General features: G+C 40.1%; 2 protein-coding genes across 11 annotated transcripts in view; one reads left to right on the forward strand and one right to left on the reverse strand.

The window, feature by feature from the left end:
• RNF19A (ring finger protein 19A, RBR E3 ubiquitin protein ligase) overlaps positions 1–10231 on the forward strand; it is a 63043-nt gene extending 52812 nt beyond the window's left edge. For 8 of the 10 annotated variants that reach the window (XM_068932934.1, XM_068932929.1, XM_068932933.1 and 5 more), the window contains 3 exons: positions 244–457; positions 1854–1997; positions 2452–5593. In XM_068932934.1, coding sequence (XP_068789035.1) covers positions 244–457; positions 1854–1997; positions 2452–3142 — 1049 coding nt within the window. In that variant the 3' untranslated portion in view covers positions 3143–5593. Of the gene's footprint in view, positions 1–243; positions 458–1853; positions 1998–2451; positions 5594–9829 lie in introns of those variants that run through there. The other 2 variants (XM_068932938.1, XM_068932936.1) reach the window with 2 other exon arrangements.
• Positions 10232–14333: 4102 nt separating this feature from the next.
• SPAG1 (sperm associated antigen 1) overlaps positions 14334–27893 on the reverse strand; it is a 49015-nt gene continuing 35455 nt past the window's right edge. The window contains exons 14-19 of the mRNA XM_068932926.1: positions 27278–27453; positions 23694–23835; positions 22659–22785; positions 19049–19213; positions 16961–17320; positions 14334–16810 (exon numbers count right to left, since the gene is read on the reverse strand). Of these exons, the coding sequence (XP_068789027.1) occupies positions 16679–16810; positions 16961–17320; positions 19049–19213; positions 22659–22785; positions 23694–23835; positions 27278–27453 (1102 nt within the window). The 3' untranslated portion in view covers positions 14334–16678. The remainder of the gene's footprint in view (positions 16811–16960; positions 17321–19048; positions 19214–22658; positions 22786–23693; positions 23836–27277; positions 27454–27893) is intronic.

The following is a 27893-nucleotide window of genomic DNA, read 5'->3' on the forward strand; positions in this document are numbered from 1 at the left end:
ACTCCATGTTACTGGTCCTGTATGTGGTTAACTTTTCAGCATCTTAAGTATGAGATATCAGGCATAACCATCACAGCAACTCCAAGGAATGTCCCATTTTTTTGACAAAGTTAGCTTTTCATTATAGTATGTTCTATAAATCCTTTTTCTCAGAGTTATTTCAGAAACAGTTTCCATAGTCACATTCTAGAAACTAGTATGTTCTACTTCCACGAATGACAAGCCGCCTTTATTTCTGTCTAGATACCACTTCAGTAGCAGAGGCACGTCATAACCCTAGTATAGGGGAAGGAAGTGTTGGAGGGCTGACTGGCAGCTTGAGCGCAAGTGGAAGCCACATGGATAGAATAGGAGCCATTCGAGACAACCTAAGTGAAACTGCTAGCACCATGGCACTGGCTGGGGCTAGTATAACAGGGAGTCTCTCAGGAAGTGCAATGGTTAACTGCTTTAACAGGTAAGAGACACGCTTTCTACCTGTACGGTATCCACCTCCAAATGTAAGCAGAGATGGTTTTACTAGGGTGATTTTTTTGATATTTAAATGGGTTCTTGTTAAACTAAACTGGCTCTGTCTCCCAGAGATAGTTATCTGTGACAAGTTTATTGACTTCCAAAAGATCCTACTAGAATACAATCCTCAAAGGAGAATTTGAATCTTTTTTCAGGGTGAGAAGGGCCTGGGGTCTTGTTCTCCTGCTTTGCAGGAGAGCAGCCTCTTCCTTGGAGTCAGAGGGAGGCACCTCATGTCTAATGCAGTCATGTTCTCAGGTGGGGATGGCTGTCCCTGCTCTCATCTCATGCTGAAGCTGGACTGCTGACTCACCTAGCGTTGTCAGAGTACCAAATTGTGCCCTCAGGGTACCTAGATGGAGCGTGGATTCAAAATAGGCTTAGGAGGGCAGGCAGCTTGGCATCTGGCCTTGCCAAGGTGGCAACTTTCTGTCACATATGTGACACCCATGCCTCCTATGGATCAGGGCCTTTGTACCCTGAAGAGAAAAGGGAGTGTCTGGAAAGAATTTAAATTTAAATTTAGGGTTCAGGATGGAATTTGGTCCTTAAGCAAATAGGTAGTGTTTAGCACCTGATTTAAGAAATCCAGAATTCCAGGCTATATGGAATAACAAGGGCAGGACAACATCTAGAGTTTCCTTATGCTTGGGCTGACGTTTCAAGCTGTGACTCTTGACTGAGGTACCCCTATCCTGCTCTTTAAAGAGCTGAGAGGGGGGAAAAAAAAACCACTTCCAGTTCATTGTCAGAACCTGGATAAACCTGGCATTTGGAAACAGAGTTTGAAATTGTATTTTAAATTCATTTCTGCTTTATCTGCTCAGCCCAAACTTAAGAGTGGTCAGATTTCTGTTACTCCTGTTGCAGTTGATATGTACTGAACACTTCTATGCCTGTTATTTGATTGGTAGTAATTGTGCAGCAGGAGAGACGTGGGAACTATAATGTCTTTAACTTCTGTACGCTTCTGATCACATTTTCCATTTTTACAGGATAGGACATTATCTGCAAAAGAATTGTAGCTTAGCCTGGAATTCTTCCTTGTAAATCTCAAGGAAGAGAGAATCTACAACTTCTTGTTGATGTACAGCATTTTGTTTTGTTGGGATGTTTGTTTTGGTTTTTCTTGATTAGAAAAACAGTTTTCTGTTTTTGACACTAGTAAGTGGAAGGCCTGTTTGTGTAGGGAAAAATATGCCTATCTGTGGAGTAACTCATAAACTGTACTTAATATAGAAGGGTGGAGAAACTTTACAAGCTGACGCTCATTTTTAACTAGGGTGCTTTAACTGTTGTAGCAGTATATACATTTTTTTTTTTTAAACTTTCTCGCCAAGATTGGAAGTACAAGCAGATGTGCAGAAAGAACGATACAGTCTGAGTGGGGAATCTGGCACGGTTAGCTTGGGAACAGTTAGTGATAATGCCAGTACCAAAGCAATGGCAGGATCCATTCTGAACTCCTATATCCCTTTGGACAGGTAAGAGAAACGTGGTGAAAATAAGCCTCATTTATTAAAAGATATTTTAAGCATGCCTCAGCTGTCCTATTTTAATACTAACCCTTTGAAACTACAAATTTGGTTTGTTCCACATTGAATTACTGCTTTATTTGTCGGGCATATCAGTGATCAAGTAAGGATATTTTTCTAAAGAGGAGCACAATTATTGTACCTCAAAAGCAACTGATCTTTCAGACTTTGTATTCTCTCTGGGATTTTGGATTGCTTTTTTTTCTCTCTTGGTTAAATACTACTTTTAGCTTTTTCTAAAAACAAGCTACATCTCTAACTTGCTTTTGCTACGTATTTTGGAAAGCAGCAAGGGTTTGTTTGGCTGTATTGGTTGGCTTGCCTTAAAGATGACTGTTTGGCTGTATTGGTTGGCTTGCCTTAAAGATGACTGCTTACACTCACAGATTCTTTCTCCTTCTAGGGAAGGCAACAGTATGGAAGTGCAAGTGGATATTGAATCAAAGCCAGCCAAATTCAGACACAACAGCGGAAGCAGTAGTGTCGATGACGGCAGTGCTGCAGGTCGTAGTAATGCTGGTTGTTCATCCACCTGCTTGCCAGAAAGCAAATCTAGTGCCGCCAAGTGGTCCAAAGAAACAACAGCAGGAAAAAAATGTAAAGGTAAACTGAGAAAGAAAAGTAGCATGAAGATAAATGAGACGAGAGAGGACATGGATGCTCAGCTGTTGGAACAGCAAAGCACAAACTCCAGTGAATTTGACTCTCCCTCTCTTAGCGATAGTATTCCATCTGTAGCAGATTCTCACTCGAGTCATTTTTCTGAGTTTAGCTGCTCAGATATGGAAAGTATGAAAACTTCCTGTAGCCATGGTTCCAGTGATTATCATACTCGTTTTACCACAGTTAGTGTTCTCCCAGAGGTAGAAAATGATCGCTTGGAAAACTCTCCCCACCAGAGTGGAATTCCTGCGCTTGTTCCAACAGCCCCAAGCACTGATGTTCCACAGCTGAGTTATATTGCTGAAGAAAGCATTAATAATGGATCTTCAACAGATGTAGATTTAGGTATTGGTGAAACACTGAAGGAAACAAACAATAACCATTCACAACATGCTGTGGAATTAAGCACTGCAATTCAGACTGAAATTTAAGCCTATAAGTGCTGCAAAAACATTTACCACTAAAGAACCCTGTCTGAAAGCTGGTTGAATTACATGCAACTACCGTAAGTTTCAGGTAACCAGCAGAAGCAAGGTTTTGATAGAATTGCATTTTATATGTACCTGTCTAATAAGGGAGAATACTTCATATGGCTCTTACAGACCTGTGTGAAGAGACATGAAGGCTTTAACAAGTGCATTACAACAGTACAAATAAGTCCATGTTTTGTATTTTTGCCACAACTTTGCTTGAAAGCATATACTTGGTGTATTTAGATAAAATTGGCTAATTCATAATATGTTAAATGCTAAAATGAATAATATTTCCTGCACTGTTCACTTGACAAATAGGGGGTTTGGGATAATAAATGGGTGTTAGCTGAGCAGTATTAACTTGAAATGAAACCATTCTAGGGTGTACTCTAGTTAAGGGAGGCAAGCATTTTGCAGAGGCCTATACCAACATACTTTAGCAATGAATATTTGTAATGATTGTTTTGGTTCATGACTGGACACATTGTATTTAGAGTGCATGTAGAATGAATTGCATATTCTCAGATGGATGTTGCCTGTGTCAGGTGCGTTTATGTGTGTGTACACTTTGAGCAAGGTTATGGCATTTTACATAATTTTGAAGTAGAAGAAATTGGTACTTGATAAATGGTGGAAATGAGACATCACCTATGAAGAACAGTGGGGTTACTTATTTATTCATGCAACCAACCATGCAGCAGATAAGGCTACTATATATTGTATAAAAACTGTAAAGAATCCGTTGATTTATAAGCATTGTAGAAAAGGAGTTACAGTCACCTTTCATTAGGGGGAAAAAATGGTGCCCCATCAATTCTTGGTGCCTTTGGAAAAGACTGGGTTTTACGTGCCTGGTCGTTTCAGGATTTTACTGTAATGTTCTCCAGAATGTCCTCTTTGGCCACCTTGGATCACAAAAGAAAATTCTAGTGAATAAAACGACTGTGGTAGATAAATGTATAATAATAATGACGTATTAGCCTACCAAAGACTCACTCAGGCTTTAGTGGATGACTTTCATGAGACATCTCTTTGCAAGACATGCATATCTTCAGTCCCAGAATCAAAGTGCAGTGCAATGATTGCACAAATGCAAAGATGGGCTCCAAATATGCTGGCTGTTTTCTTTTTCTTTTTGCATATGGAAGATATACAGCTGAACACAAGCTGAAGATGGCCAAAGCGCCTGCACTGTTAACATTTTTTTGCTAGATAATTCACTAAAACGGGAAAAAAAAATTGTGAATATCAGAATAACAGTTAACAATGTTCTGTCTTGTGTTTCTTGTAAGTATTGCCATTATGGTGCTACTGGAAGTTTGGTTGGATGAAAAGAAAATGCCATGAGCTGCAGTCCTCTTCCATGGCTTACCCTCACCAGTTTCATTCATATGCTTATAACACTAGTGCCAGTTACGTTATTTGATATTGCTTGTTATAGTATTTGTATATTTGCAATTCAGTTTTGCTCAATAATAGGCGTGTAAACTGCATATCTGAAATAAATGTCTACATGCGAACTTCTAGGTGTCCATTGTTTAGTGTGCTTGATAGCCTTATAGAACTGTGCGTGTCCCTGGAAGGCTCCCTTTTCTGTCAGGTGCTGACTGCTCTCATGTCTTACCTTCAATTGTGTGTGTTTTGTTAGGTGCTCTTTGGAAGTCGAAAGCTTTGCTAATTTGAAATATAGGACCTAAAGTTAGTTGCGTTTTTGTGCAAGATTACAACATGGTTTCTTTTCATCTTATACAGTAGCAATCTGAGTTGCCTCTACAGCAGACAGGACAGTAGTAAATGATTTTCTGAGAGCATGCGGCTCTGGTGTATGTATATCATTCTATTTAAAAATTGCACCTAGTACAAGTGGACGGACTATGGTCAGACTAATCTAAAACTTCACTTTCTCTACCTGCAGAAATGCTGTTCCTGATTCACTCGATCTTGTAAGGTGTTCATTCTGAAACGCTGCAGATTGGCCCGTATTTCTGGATAAACAACTGGTATTTTTTGCTTGGCTGAACTGCCTATTCATTAGGCTTGTTTTCTCATCTGCATTTTGACGGGCTCGGGAAGTGGGAAACTAAAGCTGACTGGGATGCGTTATAGAAGGAATACTTGGATCTGCCTCATTCCTAACTCATGCGTGAGCTGTATTTTGATCCGAGTGAATTACAAGAAGATAACTGCCGTGCCGGGTCAATTCTAAAGCTACAATTAGCAGAGAGTTCTTTCTCATACAGCTCAAGGAAGGAATAAGAAACAAGATGAGTGAAGCACATAGTGTACCCTAGAAATAACTGCAAGGCATAAAGACGGTTTTTGCCGTGTCATCTGACAGTCTGAATTGGAAGCAAATGTAAATTTTATATTTTGTAGGTTAGGTTAGAGTTATTAACAGTTCTTTTCTTATGCTCTGTTCCTGAGTGGTTTTTTTCCCCTTTTTATCTGACAAAGTGTGAATGATCTTAAAATAGATTGTTATTGAAGAGCAAATGTATTGAATTAGGATCAGTATTAACTGAAGCATTTGCTGTTCGTCTCCTTAGAAAGTCAATTTGTGAATTCCCTGATGTAATTTTTCAGGCCTGTGTAGAAATCTCTCTATTATAGTCAGGAACTCAAGTATAAAAGCTTAACCAATTCTGTAGGCGGAGGCTGGAGAATGAAGTTGAAGTAAAGCTGTTACCAGCATAATGAGCCAGTCGTGCTTCTGTCATTGTAAATGCAGTCAAGCTGATGAAGGCTGTTCAAGGCCTTGTATTTCCAAACCTCTGAGGAAGTTTTTGTGTGCAGTCTCATATGACTACCTTCATCTTAAGCTAAAAATTAGTTGTTCCTTGCCGTAAAGAAGATGAACTTCTGCTTTGGCTTTTGTTTGTCTTCAGTTTAGTTTTGCATCTGATGTCTCATACAGTAGCAATGAAAGTATTTGCTGATGTCATTTCCAGCTTTGAAAATGTATATTTTGGATTCAGTACACTTAGGAAACAGCTAGAGCACATTAATTCGTAGCAATGCTATTTAATGCTTACAGCAGGGAGTTGGAAGACCTGTTTCATTCTTCTGCAAATTTAAACCCATCTGTTAATCTCTTAGTACCTCAGTTTTGCTTCACGGGAGATTGGGCATAAGTTTACTCTTGTAAGTAAGCTTTATCAAATGATAGTTTTATTTTCAATCACTCTGAAATCACCTTTGATAATTTTAAATTATGTATTCAAAGGTAATGAATAGTGTTGAAAAGCAGAACTGCATTTCTATTCACTTTTGAGTTTTAGCAACGAACTTGGTGCTTGCGATCATAAAAATAACTAGATAATCTTGCCTTGCAAGTACTTGAGCGTTGCTTGACTTCTCTTTCCATGCTATTTCCAGACTTTTTTTTCCGAAGACTTGCAAGACTAAGCAGATGAAAGCTGCCATAAAAACCTTTCTTCCTAATTTGCATATGCCTTTTTGTAGTGAAAGATCTGGACTTGTACATTAATTCCTCTCATTGAATTGGTGTGACAAAATTTTGCATGTATGAGCTGAGTAGTTTTTACTGATATGTAAACTTTTGTTGTAACTGTGACTTTGTGTGGACCCGCTGCGCAGTGCGCGCAGGCTTCCTCACCCCTGTTGCCCTGGCAGTTCCAGGGACTTGAAAATGATTAAAGGATAGGAGATGGCTGAGAGGTGGACATGCACAGAGAGTGGAAGAAGTCCAGCTACTTGGTAGATAACCTTTCACCTTTGCCCCTCAGATAAGCAGTGATGTTACCTCACTGCAAAAGATGGCAGCATGTTGGGATGCCTCTGCATTGGCAGGGGGGAGGATTGATCAAGGTGCAGCTAGAGCTGATACTAGGCTGGGCATAACGTAGCTTGTGGGCAGAGTCTCCTGTACTCCAAAGAGGAAGATTTTTGGCAACTATCAACCAGATTGTGTATAGGGTTTTGCAGCTCCTTTCTAAGGAGTTGCAGAGTTTTCATAGAAGATTTTGAAAGCTGCCATAAAGAAACTGTAGAGAAGGTGCAACAGCCTCTTTTCTTGATGAAAGCGTGAAACCCTCTTATGAACATGTGATTCCAAAAGGTGCTGGGACAAGTGCCGAGCAGGACACACTGGTCCTTTGTTACGTGAGCTGCAGTTCAGCGCACAGAAGCATCCCTTCTTCAGGCTGTAGTTGGTATAAGGGGTCCTTGGCTAAAAGAAGTAGGTGGTGGGCAGCATCTTGCCCTCTTGTCATCATGAAGGAAATCTTTGAGCCATGCTGGAGGGAGCGTCTTGGAGCAGCTGACTCTAGACCTCTTCCTTCTCTCAGCTAGAACAGTTCTGCTTGACTTCAGACCAAGTCATTGCTAAAATTATAGAATAATATAGCAACGTATCTTAAATACTTAATTATATTGAAACACAGGTACTTGAAAGTACCTTTGAGTACTTGGGACAGTGGTAGAGTCATTTTTGAGGTTGTTAAAAATTTTATAGAGCTAACACCCAAACTGCAGAGCTGTCCAGGGAAAGCACAGTAAAAAAAAAAAGTTGTCATTTTCTCTGAGGAGCCAGAATTTGTCACGCTTTGCTTCTTTGTAGAAAACAGCTGTAGCTTTTCAGAAGGGGCTTCTGACTTTTGCAGTAACTTCTCTGGCTTGATGGAGGGCCTCTGTGCCCTGGTCGGTCTTGGGGCACAGCAGCACTTGCAGGTGAGATGCGCTGTAATCTCTGCCAACGAGCACAGGGGCAGGAGCCCATCGGAGAAAGGTCCACCATGGGCTCCCTGCGCTGCATCGATGGCTGCACTGCTCCCACCCTCTGCTTCCATAGCCCCTGTGCTTGTCTGCTTCAGTTCCCTCTTTCTTAGCAAAATCTGACCCATTTTCTGTTTGCATCACTTCTGAAGTTCGGTTCGCGTTAGTGTTAGGATGCTGCAGTTGGCCCTGCTGCCATTAGAGGCTGGCTGGGGATGGTGGTTGTGCCCAATGGTGACCTTTCTGCAACGTGGGATGGCAAAACCCTTCAAATGTGAGCTCTGCCTTACAGCTACCGGTGTGGCCCAGGGAGTGATGAAGCGCAGCATTCAGGATGCCTTCGGTCTGATCCTGGCTCTGTGGTGTGGTTTCCGTGTGCCCTTGCCCAGCTTCACTTCTGCATTTGAAACCTGATGTTTGCCTCTCAGGAGGTGCCGAGAGCCGCAGATGTTGCGCGGTCGCCTAGTGCCAAGGTGCTTGGTGGCCCTTGCGGCAGGCAGCACCGGGTGGCAGGGTGCCAGGACAAGTACGGAGCTGCCAGCTCAGCCTCGGACCACCCAACAGGAGTTTGTCTGGGTAAAACTGTCCTGCTGCTGTGTCCTCTTGGGCAGCATGTCTGAGAGCAAGTGTGGTGACTAAGTAATGTGGACAAATAGACCCGTAATTCATGTGCCAAGCTCCTGAATAACACTTCTGGTGCTATTGGACACTCCTAGCTGTTGTAGCAGACTGGATGTTCTGCAGGACACGCGGTGCCGGCGAAGAGCCCGACGTCCACTCAGCTTTGGGCCACTTTCTGCGTTGGTTTCATTTTTTCCTTGCTGTCGTGTTCCTCCTCTATACTTCGCTAAAATCTGATTGTCCAGTGCTGTTGGAGTTGTGGTTTTGCTGTGCTTTTTTTTTTTTTTTTTTTTCCCCCCTGTGAAAAATTGCAGTATTACTTTACCGTCTTGCCCCAGGGCAAGGAGCTGCTGCAAAAGGTGTCAGAGATGCTCAAGGCAGGTGCTAGAGGGACACCAGCTCCTTGTTACTGATCAGCTCTCCCAAAGGAGCCTCCCCAGACTTTGGGTGCTGCGTGACTGAGCCTGTCCTGTGGGAACCTGCTGCAGGCACATTTCTGGCCGGGCTTGGGCTCTGCTCTCCGTGCCACCTTGCACCAAGTGACGGAGCCCCAGCTCCCTGCTGTCATGTGAACACAGCTGTGGGCTTCTCCAGCGTGGCTTCTCCATGCTGGAGCCCATGTCCTCCGCATACCTGTGCCACTGCCTCCTCAGTGCTTCGTGGAGGGGCGGTGCCACTGAGTGTGCAGCCCTCCCAGCCGAGTGCTGTTTCGGGTGCTGTTGCAGAGCCCAGCTGCGGATGCCCCTGGAGCACTTTGGCAGTGGGTCCTTTTGAAACGCTGGAGGCAGCGTTCGCTCCTACCAGGAGCAACCCATCTGAAAGCTGGGGAACCACCAGCCAGGCCTCGTGCCAACCCAAATTCCTCGCTCCCCACAGCCCTGTGTAACTGCATGCGAAAAGCACAGCGTGACTGGTCCCTTCTCACTGTCAGAGATAATCGTGCCCCCTTCTGATCCTGGGGGCGCTGACCCACGTTAACAACAAAAGCGTGCGGAGGCTGCTGCATTGTGAAGCTGGTGGGACAAACCCCCTGTAGATTATTGCTGTTGTCATTGCCCTTGTGCAAGGCAGGTGTCTCCAGCCAGGCAGAGGGGCTGGGGAAGGGCCTGTCCTCTGAGGACAGCAGCAAGGTCAGCTCCTGCCTGTGAGCAACCTTCAGTCTGCCCTGGGCCAGACCTGCGGCAGGGCCCCTGCCGCTGTGGTGCTCCCACAGGGCACCCAACCTGTGTCCTCTCCTGCAACCGGCCAGCGATGACCACGGCTCTCTGTTTTCTCCCTGTGCGTCCCCAGGAGACACGCGCAGGCTGCAGAGGAAAGAAGTGGCTGGAGGATGCGATGGCCGGGGACAGAAACAGCCGTGACACACCTGACTCCTGCCTCCGTGTCGACCGTCAGCAACGGCAGGACGGCGCTGCCGGATGAAAGGGGCAAAGGGCGTGAGAAGGCGGCAGGACACCAGCGTCCCTTTGCCAGCCTCTGGGCTGAAACATAAATGCGATCCGACTGCTGCACGAGGCTCCCCTAAAGTGTCCTGTTTTGGGGCTCAGGCGGTGGTGGGAGCAGGCGTTGTGTATCCTGCTGGCCCCACGTCCAGCCTGGAAGGGGAGATCTACCACAACCGTGACAGCCTGCCCCTGCCTTGCTCGCCCGCCGGCCGTGAAGGGGCAGACGCTGCTGGCATCTGGGTGGTGCTGGGGCTGGGCAAGGGGGTCCGCGGGGCTGCCCGGGGAAGGCACCAACCTGGCGAGTAGCTTTGTGCCCAGCTGCGTGTGCTTTCACCTCGCAGCGTGAGTTGGTGAGAGTTCAAACAATAGCAACTGCAGCTTTTTCTTTAAACATTGATTTTACTGCTTTTAATTTACAGAAAGTTGCTTTTTCAAGCAAAAAAAGATGATGGAGTCTCCTCAGAAACGTAAGTTTTGTCCTACAGGCGATAGATCAACAGAGAGCTCTGCACTAGGCTTATTGAAGAACTATTATTGCTTATCATCCTTAAAATAAGGGCATTAAAATTATGAAATTCCCAACAGCCTGAACTAGAATGGTTGTGTCTAGGCGTCAGCCTAGTGCTAACGTGATTTATGTCGTTAGAACTATTACATCTTTGCGGATTGTTTGCTTACGACACTTTTGAACACTCCATCCTGCGCTCTGGGTGTTTTATCTCCCCGTAGCCCCGCTCGTGCTTTAGCACAAAGGAGGAGATGTTGCTGTGTTTATTTGTGAGGGCAGCATTTAACTGGGCAGCAGAAAATTTGCACAAGCTGCAAGTAAGTGGTATTAGTGCCCTGCACTGCTGCACCTGGAGGCTGCATTTCATGGTAAAGCGTGTTATATCCCTAAGAGCGTACGGGCTAGTTGGTGAGAAGGTAAACACTGCTGCCTGGGAAAAGATCGGGTAAAGGAGCAAGTGCTTATGGATAAGTGATTCTTGATGCCCCTTCAGCCAGCTCTCTGGGTTTGAGCGCTGAACGAGCGCCAGAGAGCTGTTCACACAGCTGTTCCCCAGCTCCTACCGCAAAGGAGCTGGGGAGGAAAAGCAACAGCCCCAGTGGGGTTAGTTCACTGGTGGCCTTGGATGTGCTGTGAAACCATCTGCCAAAGACCCTTAAGTCTTCGCTTCTTGCACTGGGACTGCAGGTTACTCATGGGACAAGCGTCTGTGTACCCCGGCTTCGTGTGTATTAACAGCCACCTCCCAACTTAAAAATGCATTTATAGCTTTTTTTTTTTTTTTTAAATAATGAACTCTCTTGCATCAAACCTTTTGAAGGACATGAATATTTCTAAACCTCTGTGCACTCTAGCTCAGCCCACTGCAGCATTCTTCTGAGAATGTTAGTCCTTCGGAGTCAATATAACTCCCGCCATAAATCTTGATTTACAAGTAGGGAGGGGAGGGTCTTGTTCCCCACTGCTCAGAATATGTATTTTAGTTAAATTCTTCGTTAAAATAAGTATTTCAGCTTACACTCTTTGCACTGAAGCCATGCAGAAAGCTCTCTGCCACCAGAGTTCAGCTGGACAGTCCTAGTCTTGATTTTCCCAGCTTTGCTTTACAGGATGAGACTTTGCAAGGTAACATGGACAGAAGTTAGTGAGCTGCTGCCTTCTCATCTCATTTTGTGTTTTCTCCCTGTGACGTGGCTTTTCTCAGTGCCGTTCAGCCTGACAACCTTAAGGGGGGGGAGAGGAAGGGGAATGATAACTAATGCCAAGGACAGAGAGACTTAAAAGCCAGGAGTGATTCAAGCCGGGGGAAAAAAAGACCAGGAGTGGACAGGGCAGGGGTTGCCAGGGGAAAAGGGGAAATTCAGCCACCCCGTGATGTCTCCTGCTGCCTGCCTTGGTGCTCACTCTAAGTACAGCAGAGTCACGAAGCCAGAATCAATTTTGGGGCCAGTTCAGTGGTGTTGCCCCTCCCATGCCCCCAAGTTTCTTTCAATGGACTAATGCTGCCCCATGAGACGGGCAGGTTTTGAAGCCTGTGGCCTTGCCCTGAGCTGTTCACGCCAAATCAACAGTATCCTCCCAAAGTCTTAGTTTGCTTTTTGTAAGGCTTCTGTCACTCCCACCAATACTTCCTGAAGTGAGGAGCCAACCTCGGTAAGAGCCAAAAGAGGCAGCGCCATCACCAAAATGCCTGCAGGTGCTGCTAGCCCCCTGGTGGTCTTACAGACCCACCTCAAACTTGTTTCATTTTTTTTGCTTAACTTCATGGAAGTTTTTTTTTTTTTTGAGTGTTAATAACTGTGTGTGTGTGTGTTTTTTTTAATGACCTGTAAATGTATTTGTCTATTTGACATCATTCTTTAAGCTATCAATCAAAACAGTGAAGTTTCAGGTTTTTCTTTATTCTCTTGTACTTAAGAAAAAAATGTATTGTCTGTAACTTAGGATCTTTTGACTTTAGCATCCAAGGTGAGATAGTTGTGGGGTTACAAAATAAATGGACTGACACAATTTTTACAGACAGTACAGGTGACATAATACTAAGAATAGCAGTAGTAAAGATACAGTGCCCAAAACTTTAGGGGTCTACTACCCTCTGTGCAAGATGATCACCGTCACTGCATCGTTGTTCACTGGCTTCTGCTTCAGAGGGTTATTTGGGACCAAGGCGCAGCGTAAGGTGCAGGAAGAAAGTCTGGCACCACCGAGGGGGGGGTGCCCTGAAACACCTGAGTCAGGAAGAGGGCGGCTGAGCCCAGGAGCGCCTGAGAGCGTGTGCCTGGCCTGGGGGCAGCTTCAGTAGTGTCTTCCTCCCTTGGGGGATCATGGACTGAAATGCACTTTTTTTTTTTTTATTTTTTTTTTTTATTTTAAAAGGCAGCTACTGCTAAGTGCCAAAGGCTGGGAATATTGTTTGACCTCAGCGTTAAGTTATGTTAGAGGGGCTAACTACTGAGGAGGCCTGGGCAGGTGTGTTGGTTAAATAACCAACCAACCACAGATTGCTTACAATTGGCCTTAAACTGGAGAGATCAGCCTCAGTCACAGGGAAAGTGGAAAAAACCATTTGTTGCTGGACATTTAGCTGGGGCTGAGGTGAAGCTTTCTTGAGGGGCCTGGCCTCTTTCCGCTGCCTTTGAGCAGCGGCACTCTGGGGCTCAGCCGTGCCCTTTGGGGAGGGTGGCTTAAGGGCAGCGTGCTGCTCACTCAAACCCAGGGCTGTTTGCTATTTAATCGTTTGCAGAGCGCGTCTGAAACACGTGGGTACAAAGCTCCGCTTACAACCGGTGATCGTTCCCTCCAGCCAGCTGGCTAACGGGGGGTCTACTTGGAAACACGACTGACTGTAGCTCTTCGTTTAGCCCTTATTACCAAGGTGTAATTTTAGCTTGCAGATCTCCATCATTTCGGTCTCAAACTGAGTTAACCTCTGTCTCCTCTGGCCATGGAACTGGACTGTAGTGTTACAAAAGGCATCTTCCCCTTTCTCTTCTCACAGTGTTTAGGTTTCTAGTTTAATCACTAAGAATTGACTAAAATTGTCCTAAAGTTAACTGTGATGATGCTTACATATCTATGAAAAGCCATTTCTCTTATTTCCTCATGGATAACCGAGCTTGCAGAAATAAAAATTTTGAAATCTCATATTTTTTAAGTCATAATAGTAGTTGGCCTGATTGTCTCCTGTTTACTAAATGATATTTTTATTGTGATTTACTGCTGCAAAGGTTCTGGTCTGTCTTCAGTGTCAAAATAAACCACACGATGAGATGCAAACCGTAGCAGTCAAGATTACTTCTCAAAAGATGTCCAAAGAGCTTTTAATACCTCTGGGTTTGGGGGGTTTTAGCAGCAGAGGGCAAGGTTTAACTTCATCAAGAACTTCTGTGATTTGGTGTCTTCTGACACTGGCTCTTACTCTACAGTTTTCAAGCAATTAAGAGTATTTTAAAATTACATAACTGTTTTTAATGCTATCTTTATTCAAAAAAACCCTTTTTCCTAATCAATATATTAATAAGACCAGAAACTCCAACCTTTAAGTAAGTTCTTTACCTTGTTCTGAAGTTTTCCCCAGATAATGGCTACACTTCCACTTAAAGATGATACAATGTGTATGACAGCAGTGTTGGAGAAACAGGTTTGTTTTTTTTTTTTAAACTTCAAACGTTTTTGAACTTGTGACTTTGTATATTAGTGGCCTTTTGATGCTTCTGCTATTTCAGGGGGATTGCTAAAGCAAATTGTTTTTTTGGCTGCAAAATTTGTGAGCGAGAGTTATGAGTAACAGGTCTCAGGCTCGGAAAGGATGTAGAATTCCAGAGAAGGGCTCAAACACAAATCAGTAATTAATTTTTATTTTAGTATGCGATAAATAGAAAATATCAAAATGACACTTTAAATAACTTTTCATGTGTCCAGCTTTGGTACACACACGCATCTGCAACAGTGGATTCTTTGTCAGCAACATTCATGCTGGAAACCGCTGGTCCCAGACGTTTTCTTGTCCTCTCTCTACCCTCTGTGCAGGGGTGGAAGGGGCCCGTGGCCCAGCTTTTCTTCGTTATTCTTAATCTCCCAACTCCGTTAGAGCCCTCGGGTGTATTCCCTTCTCCTACTTGCTGTGTAGCAACTGAAATCCTCTATACGAGCTATATAGGTAGCTCAGTGTCCGTTGTTATGCCTCCTGTTAGAAAAAGGTTGTTACCTGAAATGTGCAACTAATAAAAATCTGATTTCTTACTGCTTCTGTCCTTTCTCACAAGTCCCTCCCAGGCCCGCCCCCCACTGCACGCAAACCCAAGTCATTTCCCCCTGTGAAGCCCTTTGGAAGCAAGAATCCAGCATGGCTGTTGCTGCTAAGTACGACAAAAATGTTCACCTTAAACACCGGAAGAAAACTTTGGTAGGACTTTGTGGGAGAAAGATTCTGACCACTAAAATAGGAACTATAAATAACCTACCAGGATAATCAACAAAATATTCTTAATTTTCTGTCAATTACTTCATCTCTGTTCATCTAAAGCACAGACAATCCTCAACGTTCAACTACTTGACTCATTAGCACAGAGCTTCAGAAGCAAAAACTGTATGTAGAGAAATATGAACAATCTATGTGCCAAAGCTGTATTTCTATTACAGTAATAACAGTAATTAATTAAAAAAAAAAACAGAAGGCAAAAACTATCCCCTTTTTTTAATTGAAGAAGCAAGTCTCCAAGCCTATCCCTACAAACTTTATGGTTTAAATTGACACCAGATTTCCAAAATGAAATCCGCCTGGGATTTTATAGGATAAGTACAATTGGTTATATACAGATTACACCAGCTATAGAGCTCTCTTGCAAAAAGAGGCTATTTAAGAACAAAATTGTACAGATCCTCCTTTAGGAATTAAAAAGACACATTCTTGGCAATTCTACTTCAAGATAAAACTTGTAATCCAGTATGTCAAAATTATAAGTAAGTCTAAAGAGTGTAGAGCTAGAAATAATGAGAATTGATGAATTGTTCTTTTCAAGAAATAGCTTTATTTTGTATTAATATACACCTGAGAAAAGGTTTAAATAAAATAACATTCTTAATATTTCTGCAGTGCTAGTCAGTTGATGTACTTTTTTTCCCACAGGGGCAAAAAAGGCATTGGGGTTTTAAATACATTTTGAAAAATCAAAAAGATTCGTTTTGAAAACAGAGCCTTTTCAGGATCAAACGTAAGACCTAAGTGCTGCTTGAAACAAAGCAAAATCACAAGGGGTTCATGAAAAGGTTTTAGTTTTAACCTTATGAACCTATCTGTAAACAGAAATAGCTGGTGTTTTAAATAATCTGATTACAAAACTCAGAGTTAAATATTTTTATTGCTAATCGCAGCCACTTGTTCTCTTGTTCACTACGACCACTTCAAAAGCCATGCAGACCATCAATCCTTACATACGCACATAAAAACCCCAATTCTCTATACACTAAAAATTGCTCACTTGTTCATCATTTTAAAAATGTAATGACCTATTTAATAATTAATTACTTTCATTCAAAGCGTTCCATGACAAGGTCATCTTTGCTGCTAAGCTGTGTTGCACCAAAAATATTTAAATCTGTTTTGTATGGACCAGGGACAGTGAAAACAAAGACAGCATGTAGTAATTTAGCTGGAAAATGTTAATACTTTCTGTAAACTCATTTTAGCAACGCTATTGCTAGCTGACTCATTTATCTAAAGGACGCTTCTTTACCACAAGAACATACAATCCATAAAATGACATAATAAATGATGACTAAAAGTGTGTTATGGTTCATATCATCAATATATTTTGCATTTTGTGTGTGTATATATATTCACACACACACACACACACGTATACACACACACACACAAATATATATATATATATATATATATAAGTAATGCAATCTAATTAAAACCAGTATGTTAAATAATACGAACTCTGCTATTGAACACAAAACAAACAGATGCATAAAATTCTAGAGATTAAAAAATGTATACAACTACAAGAAAAAAGGAGCAGCAAGTTTTAAATGTCCATATACCTTTCAAACAAAATAGAATTCAAACAGTCCAGGTAAAGACCCACTTCATCTCATGCAAGTCTGCATAGTTCAGTCATCCATCTTATTAACATCAACTATATGCATGCAATAAATAAATTTTAATTTAAGTTCTTCTTAAAGTTCATAAACCTTTTTAAGGCTCTCCAGATCTTCTAAAGAGTACTGATGGTTTTGTTTTTCTGAAAGCAAGTCAAACAGTTGCTGAACCTGTTCTTTTTCATTTTTGCTAAGAAGTGCTAGCACTACCTAAAAAAAAAAAAAAAATTATAATCAGCACAGGTGACACAAAATTGTAGCATTTGAAAGATTCAAAGTCAGTATTTCGTGTTTTTGTAATGTGAAAAATTCCTCTAAGTTTCTGTTCAATATAAGTATGCATCCAACCTATATTCTTACCTTAAATCTTTCTGCTTTACTCAGGTAGAAAAGGTGCTGATAAACAAGGCCAGGATCTTTTCCAAGTACATAACATGCCAATGATTGGATAAAAATCAAGAAGATTTCTCCTTCAAGTTTGTTACTTAGCAGCACTGGCAATTTTGGGGGATCAATAATTGTTAAAAGATCTGCACAAGCACATTCATCCTTATTGGCATTCACTGTATTTAGAATCTGACCAAAGTCGTAAGCATTAGTTGGTTCTGAAATAGACAGTTTTTCAGCGGTCTTCAACAGTGCACTTGTTCGAACTTCTTCGGAAACAGCATCTTCTGATGTAGCAGACTGTCCCTCCTTCTGCTCATCAAATTCAGTCACCTTCACAAAGGAAACGGCAACAAACGATTTTAATGATGTGGACTATAGATATTCTGAAGCTTCATAAAACACATGCATGTATCAGTTGAAAAGTCACTAAAAGTGAAAGTCAGCACTTTCTTCTTCATAAAATAAGTGGACTTATGTTCCTCTCTTATATAACCCACTTCCCCCCAAAATGGTACCTCCATCATTCATCTTTAAAGGTTTTCAGTCAAAAGTGTGTATTTTATATTTCTTTTCAGTGCCCAGCACTCCGTTAAAATTTACCATAGGTTTTAACTACATTTGCTAAAATCCATTTCAAGCTATCAAGAGTTGTGGAATTCGTACAAACTGATTAAAACTTATTGAATAGGATCTCTCCAACTGATGTCAAGTTTTTGCAAAAGTCTGAGAACAGTGCATTGCATAGTACAGTGCTGTGCTAAGAGCCAGCTTAGGCATTTTTGCAAAATACTGTACTGGGCTTGCAGACCTTTTGCTCTGAGCCTGCTCCATTTTTTCAATAATCCTTAGCATCGAGGGAGATGTTCTTGATTCTCCGATATATAATTACAGCTTGATTAAAACTGAGTAATAATGATAAATCAGAGTTTCTAGTTAAACTTTAGTTTTTTTTTTTTTTTGCCATCTGTTTTCATGCAATTCCCCTGTCTTACAATAGATAAGATAGGGAAGGCTCTCTAAGGGAGCAGCTGTAATTATCGTAGCAAGCCTAAATGTTTCCTGCCTCACCCCTGGAAAAAATTACCACTGCCAGTAAGGTAGTTAGCTGGTCCCTCAACAATGCAGTCACTTCCCAAACCTCCTCTGAACAGTTTCCAGGTCCCTTTGTTTGTCACAACCCAGAGCTTAAGGAACACTATACATATATCCTGAGAACTCATGCAATTGTGAAGTGTTGCAGTAAAAGAAGTTGCTTTTGTATTAATCACTGCAGTTGCCATTATAGTGCCATTTTGAAATTACATCACCAAGTTACATCTATAATACTGTACAGACTGATAACTATATATTTTATTATAAAACAGAAAAGGTAAAAATGCATTTTAAATGCATTTAAATGATCCTTTAAAAAGGATCAGCATAGCTGATCCAAAATATCAATCCAAAAATATCAGATGACTGAGAAAATCCTTTCATCGCCTAATTCAAACTGAACTCCGCACAGTTAATATTTTGATCTCCTTTGTAACATGCCATCACGTATTCCTTTTACAAGATTCTACAGATATTCTACCCATACTCTTTCTTTATCTTTTAAGGGAGGAGTTCATGCCTCAGACCATTGACTACTAGTACAAGAACATGCGGCATGTCTGCTGACAATGAACCTTTGCCAGCACAGCCCCAGAGGTTTCCTGAATAGCACAGACTAAAAGCAAAACTGTATTTGACATTGCAGTATTTTGTAAAACAGGTATTTTGAGGTCTAAGCAGTTTTTGATTGCAGGGATATCCTCAACTTCAGTGCCATCTGAAACTACTACTTTCATTTCTGCTGTGGTACAGAATGCTCCTCAAATCAGTACAAGCTTTACTATAGAATGTAACAGAGACCAAACATATCTTATCCAAGAATCCTCCAATACGCTTTTAAAAGATCATGAAAATACAATACGACCAGAAAAGTGTAGAGCAAGAACTGCAAGACAAAAGCTTTAATGTTCTTTTTTCAAATGTGTAGCTTCTGTACTGCTTGCTTTTAAAAATGAACAGATATACCTCTTGTATGATTATCTTCTTTCTTTGCTTTTGTTGACTGCTAGCTACAGCATTGCTCTCAAGGCTAAGCAGTTGGGTTATCTGTTGTAGTTCCTTTTTTGCTTCAAGAACGTTTGGATCTATTAGAAGTACTTTGTTGAGATCATCAACACTGGCTTGGTAATTCTGTGAGTAGAAGAGAAGATATGTTTTTCATAAACAGCTAGAAAAATAAATTAGAACTGCCATACTGTCCTTTACAAATAAGAAAAATAGGAATGCCTAGTTATTGGCATCAAATATGCAAAAATAATCAAAAAACAGAGAGTATAATTTTATTAAAGGAAAAAATGAAACTGAAGATGATTTTAAATGAGTATTTTGCGACTAAATGTTTTCATATGAAGTATGGAGAGTGAAATAATTTATTCTCTGAAAGACCCATCCGTTTATCAGATTATTGAAGACTGCTGCTTTTAAGCTTAATTGCTTACAATGTAACATTCCTTCAAGATTAATATAATGTGAATCCAACTATACTTTGCATGCTGACTTTGCCAATACAAGAGTTAAATTAAGCTTAAATTAAAAATATACCTAGTCTTTCCTGGGCTTCACTTCAATAGACCATCTCTTATAGTTTGACATGGGAAATTGTACTTGAGAAAACTGGAATTACATTATGAACTCTAAGATGTTAATAAACTATCAACAAGAGGATTAGACAGATAAGTCAGGTAGAAGGAAATTAGCATACAGTTCCTCAAGAATTAGTCTTGTGATTTGTCTAATGTTTTATTAGAGAAATTCATTCATTAAAAATGAATGAATGAATTTTCAGACTAAATATTATGGAGAGAGAAAGCTGACAGCAATATCAACTCCAAGGAAGACTGGAATATCATAAAGAAAAAGCAAGATACCCTGAGGACGGGAGACAAAAACAACGATGAAATGTAACAGTAGATAGCAAAAGACCATTAACATCAGACGCCGAATTTCTTTGAGTGAGAGATCTAACATTTGTTCTGTTCCCAAGCAGTATCACAAGATAACCGTAAGCCACTAATTTTATCACAAACAATCATTTCATATATCAGCTGAAGTTTCTCCTCAGTATCTCAACTATAATAAAAATAACTACTGTACAAGATACTCATACTCTCTCCCTATCTGGAATATTTTGTTCAATACCAGTCAACTGTATTCAAGGTGCAGAGACATCATGATAATTTCTAAGTGAATTGAAGTCTGCTGTATCACGAAAGAGAAGTAAGAGAACTAGAATTATTTAGCCTCAGAAAACAAATGCAGAAATGGGGTAGATATTGCTTTCATCAGAAAAGAGCTACTACGTAAGCTAAACTATTTGAACTACAAACGTGAAGATTCATAACTACAGAGAAATGAGGTTCTGGAACAGACTTCTCACAGCAATCATGAGGCTTGGTAAACAAGCAGCTCCCTTAAGTTTCAAACTGCAGCTGGCCACATTTCTTAATGAAATCATAAAGTGGTTGCACTCAAAGCAACGGACAGGACTATCAGCTCTAGAAAGTCCATTCCAGTTCTGCGTCCCATATTACAGCCCTAATCCATCACAAAAGCAGAGTTTTTTCCTGATCTTCCCTTAAATACATCTCAGTAAATCTATAAACATCGTCACTTACTACATTAAATTCCACTTCGACGTTCATGAAAAAGTATTTGCATATTTATAAACTAATAACACTTCCCAGCTTAGTTTCATCTTTGCCAAATTACATGTATTTAGCTTTTAAAAATCTTTCATTAGAGTGATTTGTCAACCCTAGATCATTTTTGTTGCTTTCTCTGGTTTTATCAACCCCTTATATCCCTGGAAGTGGCAATACTGAAGGCGTGAAACCCAACCAAAACAAAACATCTTGGGAGTCCCCAGCTGAAAGTGTCCTGAGGGAATCCATGAACAGCATATTTCTGGTTATATCTTCAGTAAAACTAAAATAATATTTTTCCTGAAATATTCAAAAAAAGCAGCTATTCCTCTGTTTCTTGACATTCTTCACCAGTGTGTAATTCCCATTTTTTTGACTGCTGGAATCACTATCTGGTTTTGCTGCTATTTATACTAACTTTTATCGACTCCAATAACATAAAGCTACAGAAAATTAATACCAGGTGGCCTGATCTAACCACAGAAAATGATTTTACATAAAATTAAAGTTTTTCACCTTCCCTGACAACGCATCAGAGGCAACTTAAAAAAATTTTTAGCTACTCCAGCAGACAAAGGAATAACTTTATCATTAAAAATGATCTCATGCTAAGACTTGCTTTTGGAATTGCACGTAAAACAGGATGAGAATAGGCTAGTATACCGCTAAGCACAAACAGGCTGTCTTCAAGCAATTTTTAGACTGAGAGACAATGAGGTAATTTTTTGTTATGGCATGAAACATAGGAGAGCTCTGATGTAAGTATTCATTTGAAGGAGGATACTGATGGAACGTGGTGGATTAAACGTTTAGAGTAATCACCACTAGACTGAAGAACAACCTGGGAGAAAGCACTTAAGATGCTTATTTAAAGACGCTTGTTGGAAAACCTAATGCAGAGTAGGTGACAAAAGCTGCCATCATGAACCAAGCAAAGTGAGAAGCTGATCATTCAGTTATCAGGAAAGAGCTGAAAGGTAGGGTAAGGATTGCTAGGAAAGGCTTACAAAAGAGTAGAAAGTAGCTAACATCCATCCAGTGAAGAAGGAAAACCAAGAGAGATGGACAAAAGGAACAACACGGTTCAAGTCACGGAACATGAGATTTGCAGTCACACTCAGGATGGAGATGAGCAATACAAGACCGTGTTATCAAGGTCAGAAAAAAGCATACCGAAGAAACTGTGATATAAGATTAGGACAGGACAGACAACAATTTTTCTATGCAGATGGAAAGGAAATGTTGAGTCTCAGTGATTTCATATAGAGAGAACCTGCATGACTTAGACATGGTTTGGATGTGAGACTTCAGCAAGGATGAAAGATGAACACCAATTTAGCCTGATCGAAAAGATAATGTTGATGCCCCCAGAGAGGGAGAAAGGAAGTTAATGATAAAGGTTCGGCCTGTGTTTGGAAAAGGAGGGGGGAGAGGATGAAGAAAATTAAAGCTCTGGCTTAATGTGACAAGCATTCAAGTGTGAACTGATGCCAAAAAACAGCTTGAGATTTTCATTTGGACAGGTGAAGACAGACTTGGAGAAGATCAGTATACCCAACAGCAAAGATCTAGTGAACGCCCTGACAGAAAAAAACAGACTGGGCTACCTAGAAGGAAATTAGAACTTTAGAAAAGAGTCGAAACTTGCTTAATCAAACTCCAGTCAAAACTTTCATTTATTGCAATATTTATTGCAATATTCCTGCATCTTCTCAAATTATTGCAAGTCAATATTCAGGTGACTTTCATGTTCCAAAAATACCTGTATGATGTTTTATATATGTCTAGTGCTCTACAAACATAAAGTAATAAATCATCAACACTGCATACTTTGCTTGTATTTACCCATCCATTGTAACTACCTGATTGCCTTTGAAGAGGATAAGCAAGTTTAGAAGTGCTTAAGAATACCTGTCATGTTCTTTTTTCCTCACCTGTAATCCTTTGTATGCTAGTGCTCTTCTATAGAAAGCTTTAATATTAGAATCTTCTATCTGAAGAACATGATCACAATCCTGCTTAGCCTCTTCATATTTATACAGTTTCAAGTAACAGAGAGCTCTAACACAGAAAAACAAAATACACTGCAATATAAGTAAATTTTAGAGTACTGTAGTGCCAGCAGTATCTGACTCATAAATGCAAATTACAATACTTCACACAATTCCACCGCAATCTGGTATTTTTAGAGTACATCAAAATCAGTGAGTATTAATGGTATCATTGGATAGATTTAGAGAGCGCCAATTTCTGCAGTGTAAGCCAAAATTCAAGTATGACTCACCTGCGTGCTTGAAGTTAAGCAGATACGTACGTATTTCAAAAGCAGAGCCTATGCTAGCACAATACCAATAATACAGTGATGAAATACTGATTCTATGCAGCCATCTGGGGAAAAAAGTGCTCTGAATTGAATAAGCAATACCATTTTCTGCACCTTGTTATTACTTGGAAGTGTCCTATTCAAGTACTAGGCTAATCAAATCCTTCTTAGTTTGTGAAAGCTGAAAGGATTACAGCAGAAAGAATTATGCTACAGGATTAGGCCACCCTTTAGAAATAATATTGCTGTATGATTGTTCCTACTTCTGTGTTCTCCAAAGGTACCTTTTCTCTGAAATAATATTTTTCATATTTGAGATACTGCTACTGCACATTAGCTTTTAATTAAAATTTTACTGGCATTCTTGAAAAATGCTGCAAAATGCTATGCTAATTATAACTCTTATTCTAGTCTGTTCTATTTATATAAAGATTTGAGAACATATTTCATTGACATTAATATCTGTTCCCCTTCAAAAATAATGTGGTTTAAAGAAAAATCAATTATGCTGTTGGAAACACTGATCAAACGGAAAAAATAATCTTTGTATAATAGTGACTAAAGTGATAAAAAATTTCTACTTGCAGTTAGAAAATATAACAAGTACTGTTATCCCACAAAATGGGGTTGGATTTCAGGTCTTTACCTGTTAGTGTAGACAGAACACTCCTTGGTATTTAACTTCATGCACTCACTGTATTTATTTACAGCCTCTTCGTATTTACCTTTCTTTACAAAATCATTCCCTTCATTTTTTAATGTCTTGAACTTCTCCTCATCTTTTTCACCTGTGTTACAAAAAAAATTACAACATTATTTAAGAAGGTCAGTTCATTAAGGGTATCTCAATAATCTATCCAGACTAAGAACAAGTGCCCAGTATCTGGCATATCTTTTATCAGTCTGGGCATTACAATTTCTGTTTCAGACCTTGCTACTGCTCTACAGAAGGAATAAACTACCATATATGCATTTGGCATGACACATACTTTCTGATGCACGAGGGTAACTATTTTGCTGAAATACTGGGAATGCAATAGGCAGGTCGACACTTCCAGCTCTTCTTATTCACAGAAGAGTTTTTGTGCGGTACAGAGGGACAACATATCTCTGCCGAGATACCGATTTTATTGACAATGGTGCAGATCTATCAATAAGACTGAAGGTCTTCTAGACTATCACCATCACACTAGGAAGGCTATAATTTAATCTAATATTCTTTCTGCAAGCAAATCATCCATCACAATTACTATGCTGAACGGACAATGCAAGCAAATCATCAACAGGGGTGAGTGATAACAGTGATAATATTCTGTTAATATCGTTTATGAAAAAGGATGCTTTGAGTGATCTGAAAATAGCTAACTATAAATATATACTTTCTGATTAATACTGTGTTTTTCCACAATTGTCTTTCCTTCTAAACTCCACATCACTCGTTGCATCTGGTTCCAAGTTAGATTACAATTTTTAACTACGTTTGCAATGGAAAACCAATCCTGAATGCAGTTTCATGTCTCTGTTGTAAGTAAAGAATAATTAGTAACACAGCTCTAAGTAAATCATAATGGAAAAACTGACTTCTTATACTTTTCTAAAGAAAGAGTATGACACCTCTGTGAAGCGTCAGGTTTTAAAGATCGTAGGTAAAAAGATCATTTTAACTGATCATTAACCTCAGTGAGCTCTTTTGTAAAAAGGTGGCACTCTTCTATGCCAGAAAACTGGTTTAGGAAAAAAGTAACAATTTGAAACCAGAGCAGACTTATACAGGAAACATAACTGAATTTAAACTCAAGTCCTCAGACACAAAAACCAATACACACAATAGTTGCAGAAGAGTGTCAGCCAGCCATAAGGTTTCAATAATGACCAAGCGTTACTGCTGGCATGCTTCCAGTGCCAGCTATTACTGACTGTGGGTCTCACCGATTTAGTACAGTCCCTGAAAGGCAACTATATACTTAAGAGTCAACCTTCGGTGAAGGAAACGGTTACACAGTTTCCACGTAATATTTATAAAAATAAAACCTAAACTAAGCTCAATCCATTTGAAATAGTTGAGACATAAGTGTTTTGTTTCAAAATATTACAGAACACACTTGATGCAAAAAACAATGGCTAATCTCATTAAGTTTCAAAACAAGGTGAGATGTCATCACTACTGTTCTGAGGGAACCGTCTACCTTTGTACTCTTCCCTACCGTGATCTTCAAGCTCTGTCTCTTGGTAAAGTTACTAAAAGGTTATACAGATGCAAGTTTAATCTTCACTACTTAAAAGGTTTAGATTAAACAGTTTGGTTATACACTGAAATAAATAACAAGTTATATCCCTCGTTCATGGAAAAAGCTAGGACTACAAACACTACAACAAAAAGTAGTGTTCAAGCTAAGCATTTATGTTTAATAGCAACCCATTAATGGAAAATATCAACTTTCTACTCTATTCCAAACATAAATAGTAAACCCATTTATTGTCCAGTCCTTAAGAGTGATAAATTACTAAAGATATGTACTTACAACAACTTTAATGAAAATACTTAAGTCCCTGGCCATTTTAAAAAGCAGGGTAAAATTTTTGTCAATTGAGCTTAAATTAGACACCTACACCCCCCTCAGGTGCCTTAAATGAAAAATAGTTTCCTGTAGCATTGCTGTATTTCAATATGCACCATCATTCAGATCTTATATAAACCACACTATCGTAAGCTTCTAGAGCCACATCTTCCTCCTGAGAGACATGTTCAAATCTCACATGAAGGCACGTATTTGTAAGCTGTCTGTTGTTTTACATAAGGTACAGATGAATTTAAAGATGATCTTTCAGACAGCATTAAAACCATTAAATCTGTAGTGTGCAAGAATGCAGATTGCTGCAGTGATGGATTATAGATAGATAATCCTATGACTGCTATATATTTGGCCAATAACCCAGTTATGCATTGCTGCCTCCCTCGTGTTAAACAGGAGGAGCTTATCTTCTGCCCAATTTTCTTTCTATTAAAATCAACTTAAAAGTGAGCCAATTAACAGTAAAGACAGGCAGTAAACTATAACAAGAGTTAAGGCCTTTACAGGAAAAATGCTTAATGCTAACAAAAATGGAGTTAGAAGGGCTCCCTCATCTGAATTACTGAAAAACAGAAACCCCAATGCACAGAAAAATCCAGGAAGAAGAATGTCCCAAAGGAGTAAAGCATCCAGCACTTACATGTAAACAGCTCCTGATTTAACATAGTTAAAAAGCAACTACCGACTATCTGCTGCCAGAGTTAGAATGCATAACAAAAAACATCAGAAATGTTCTTCTGTAGCCCATTTCATTGAATACCAGCCATCTTGAAGTCTACACTTGCTCTTCTCAAGGACTGAGTAATACTCTCATGAACAATTAAATGATGGCTACAGATTATGGCCCACGGCTACAAAGATGATTAGAGGGCTGGAGCACCTCTCCTATGAAGAAAGACTGCGAGAGCTGGGCCTGTTCAGCCTGGAGAAGAGAAGACTGAGAGGCGATCTCATCAACGTCTACAAGTATCTGAAGGGGGAGTGTCAAGAGGATGAGGCCAGCCTCTTCTCCGTGGTGCCCAGTGACAGGACAAGAGGCAACGGGCACAAACTGAACCACAGGAAGTTCCACCTAAACCTGAGAAAAAACTTCTTCACTGGGAGGGTGACAGAGCATTGGAACAGGTTGCCCAGAGAGGTAGTGGAGTCTCCTTCGCTGGAGATATTCAAAACCCGTCCGGATGTGATCCTGGGCAACGTGCTCTAGGTGACCCTGCTTGAGCAGGGAGGTTGGACTAGATGATCTCCAGAGGTCCCTTCCAACCTAAACGATTCTGTGATTCTGTGATTATGCAGCTGATTTTACTGACTTTTTTTTTTTAAACTGTTAACATTATCGTATGAGGTCAGAGTGAAACCACTGATATTTGTGATAGGATTCAACATACTGCTGGTGAGTATTTCTGCTAATATTACATAACTGCAGAAATTACATGCTATTATCTACGTCATTTGGCTTAAAAAAATAAAGCTAATTTTGGCTCCGTGAAGCCTGTTAAAACCACGTAAACGACCATCATCTACCTTGGCTTTTCACAAAGATTTGTGACAAATATTATCTAAAGCAATTTCTTGACAACATTAACAAAAATCATATTCTATTTTTCAATTAAAAATTCTTTTCTTGCATCTATATGTTTGCACAAGCTATACATACTAGTCATCTGCAATTGTTCTTCTCTGTTGGCATCTGCAGTGCTTCTCGGCTTAGTCTCTGAAGTAAAGTTGCCTGCATCCCACCTGTGTAGCTGAGCAGAAACAGGGACAACTGGAATCGGTGGCAGCTTCTCCCTCCAACTAGGACCATCCTGATCTATTAAAGTTTTTGTTATTCTGAAAGAGAAAAGCCCCATCAACATGACTTCTCATATATTTAATTCTTTAATGACTTAGAGCTAAATTAAATAATGCAATGGCCTTTTTCTTTCCAAAAATGACTGAATAATTACCCTTAAGACTAATTTAAAAAATAGTTACAGCAGCCAACAGTATTTCATTTACCTAAGATTCTGATTTTTTCTATTTTTAAATTAGAATATTTATGCTAGGATTTTATAAGACAAGCATGATCTGTAAAGTATTTAAGCTGATGACTGATTTTGCAACAGAGCTCTAAATGCTACCTAATACATGCTATAAAGAAAAGGGGCAAAAAAAGTATTTTTTTACTCTTCTCGGACATTCATAGGAGCTGTTTGTAACAACAGTAGAAACAATATTTTCAGACATTAAGTGTGGTACCTGAAGCTGCCAATGTCACGTGGTACTTCTTA

Source organism: Struthio camelus, chromosome 2 (genome assembly GCF_040807025.1).
Source record: "Struthio camelus isolate bStrCam1 chromosome 2, bStrCam1.hap1, whole genome shotgun sequence".
NCBI classification, from domain to species: Eukaryota; Metazoa; Chordata; class Aves; order Struthioniformes; family Struthionidae; genus Struthio; species Struthio camelus.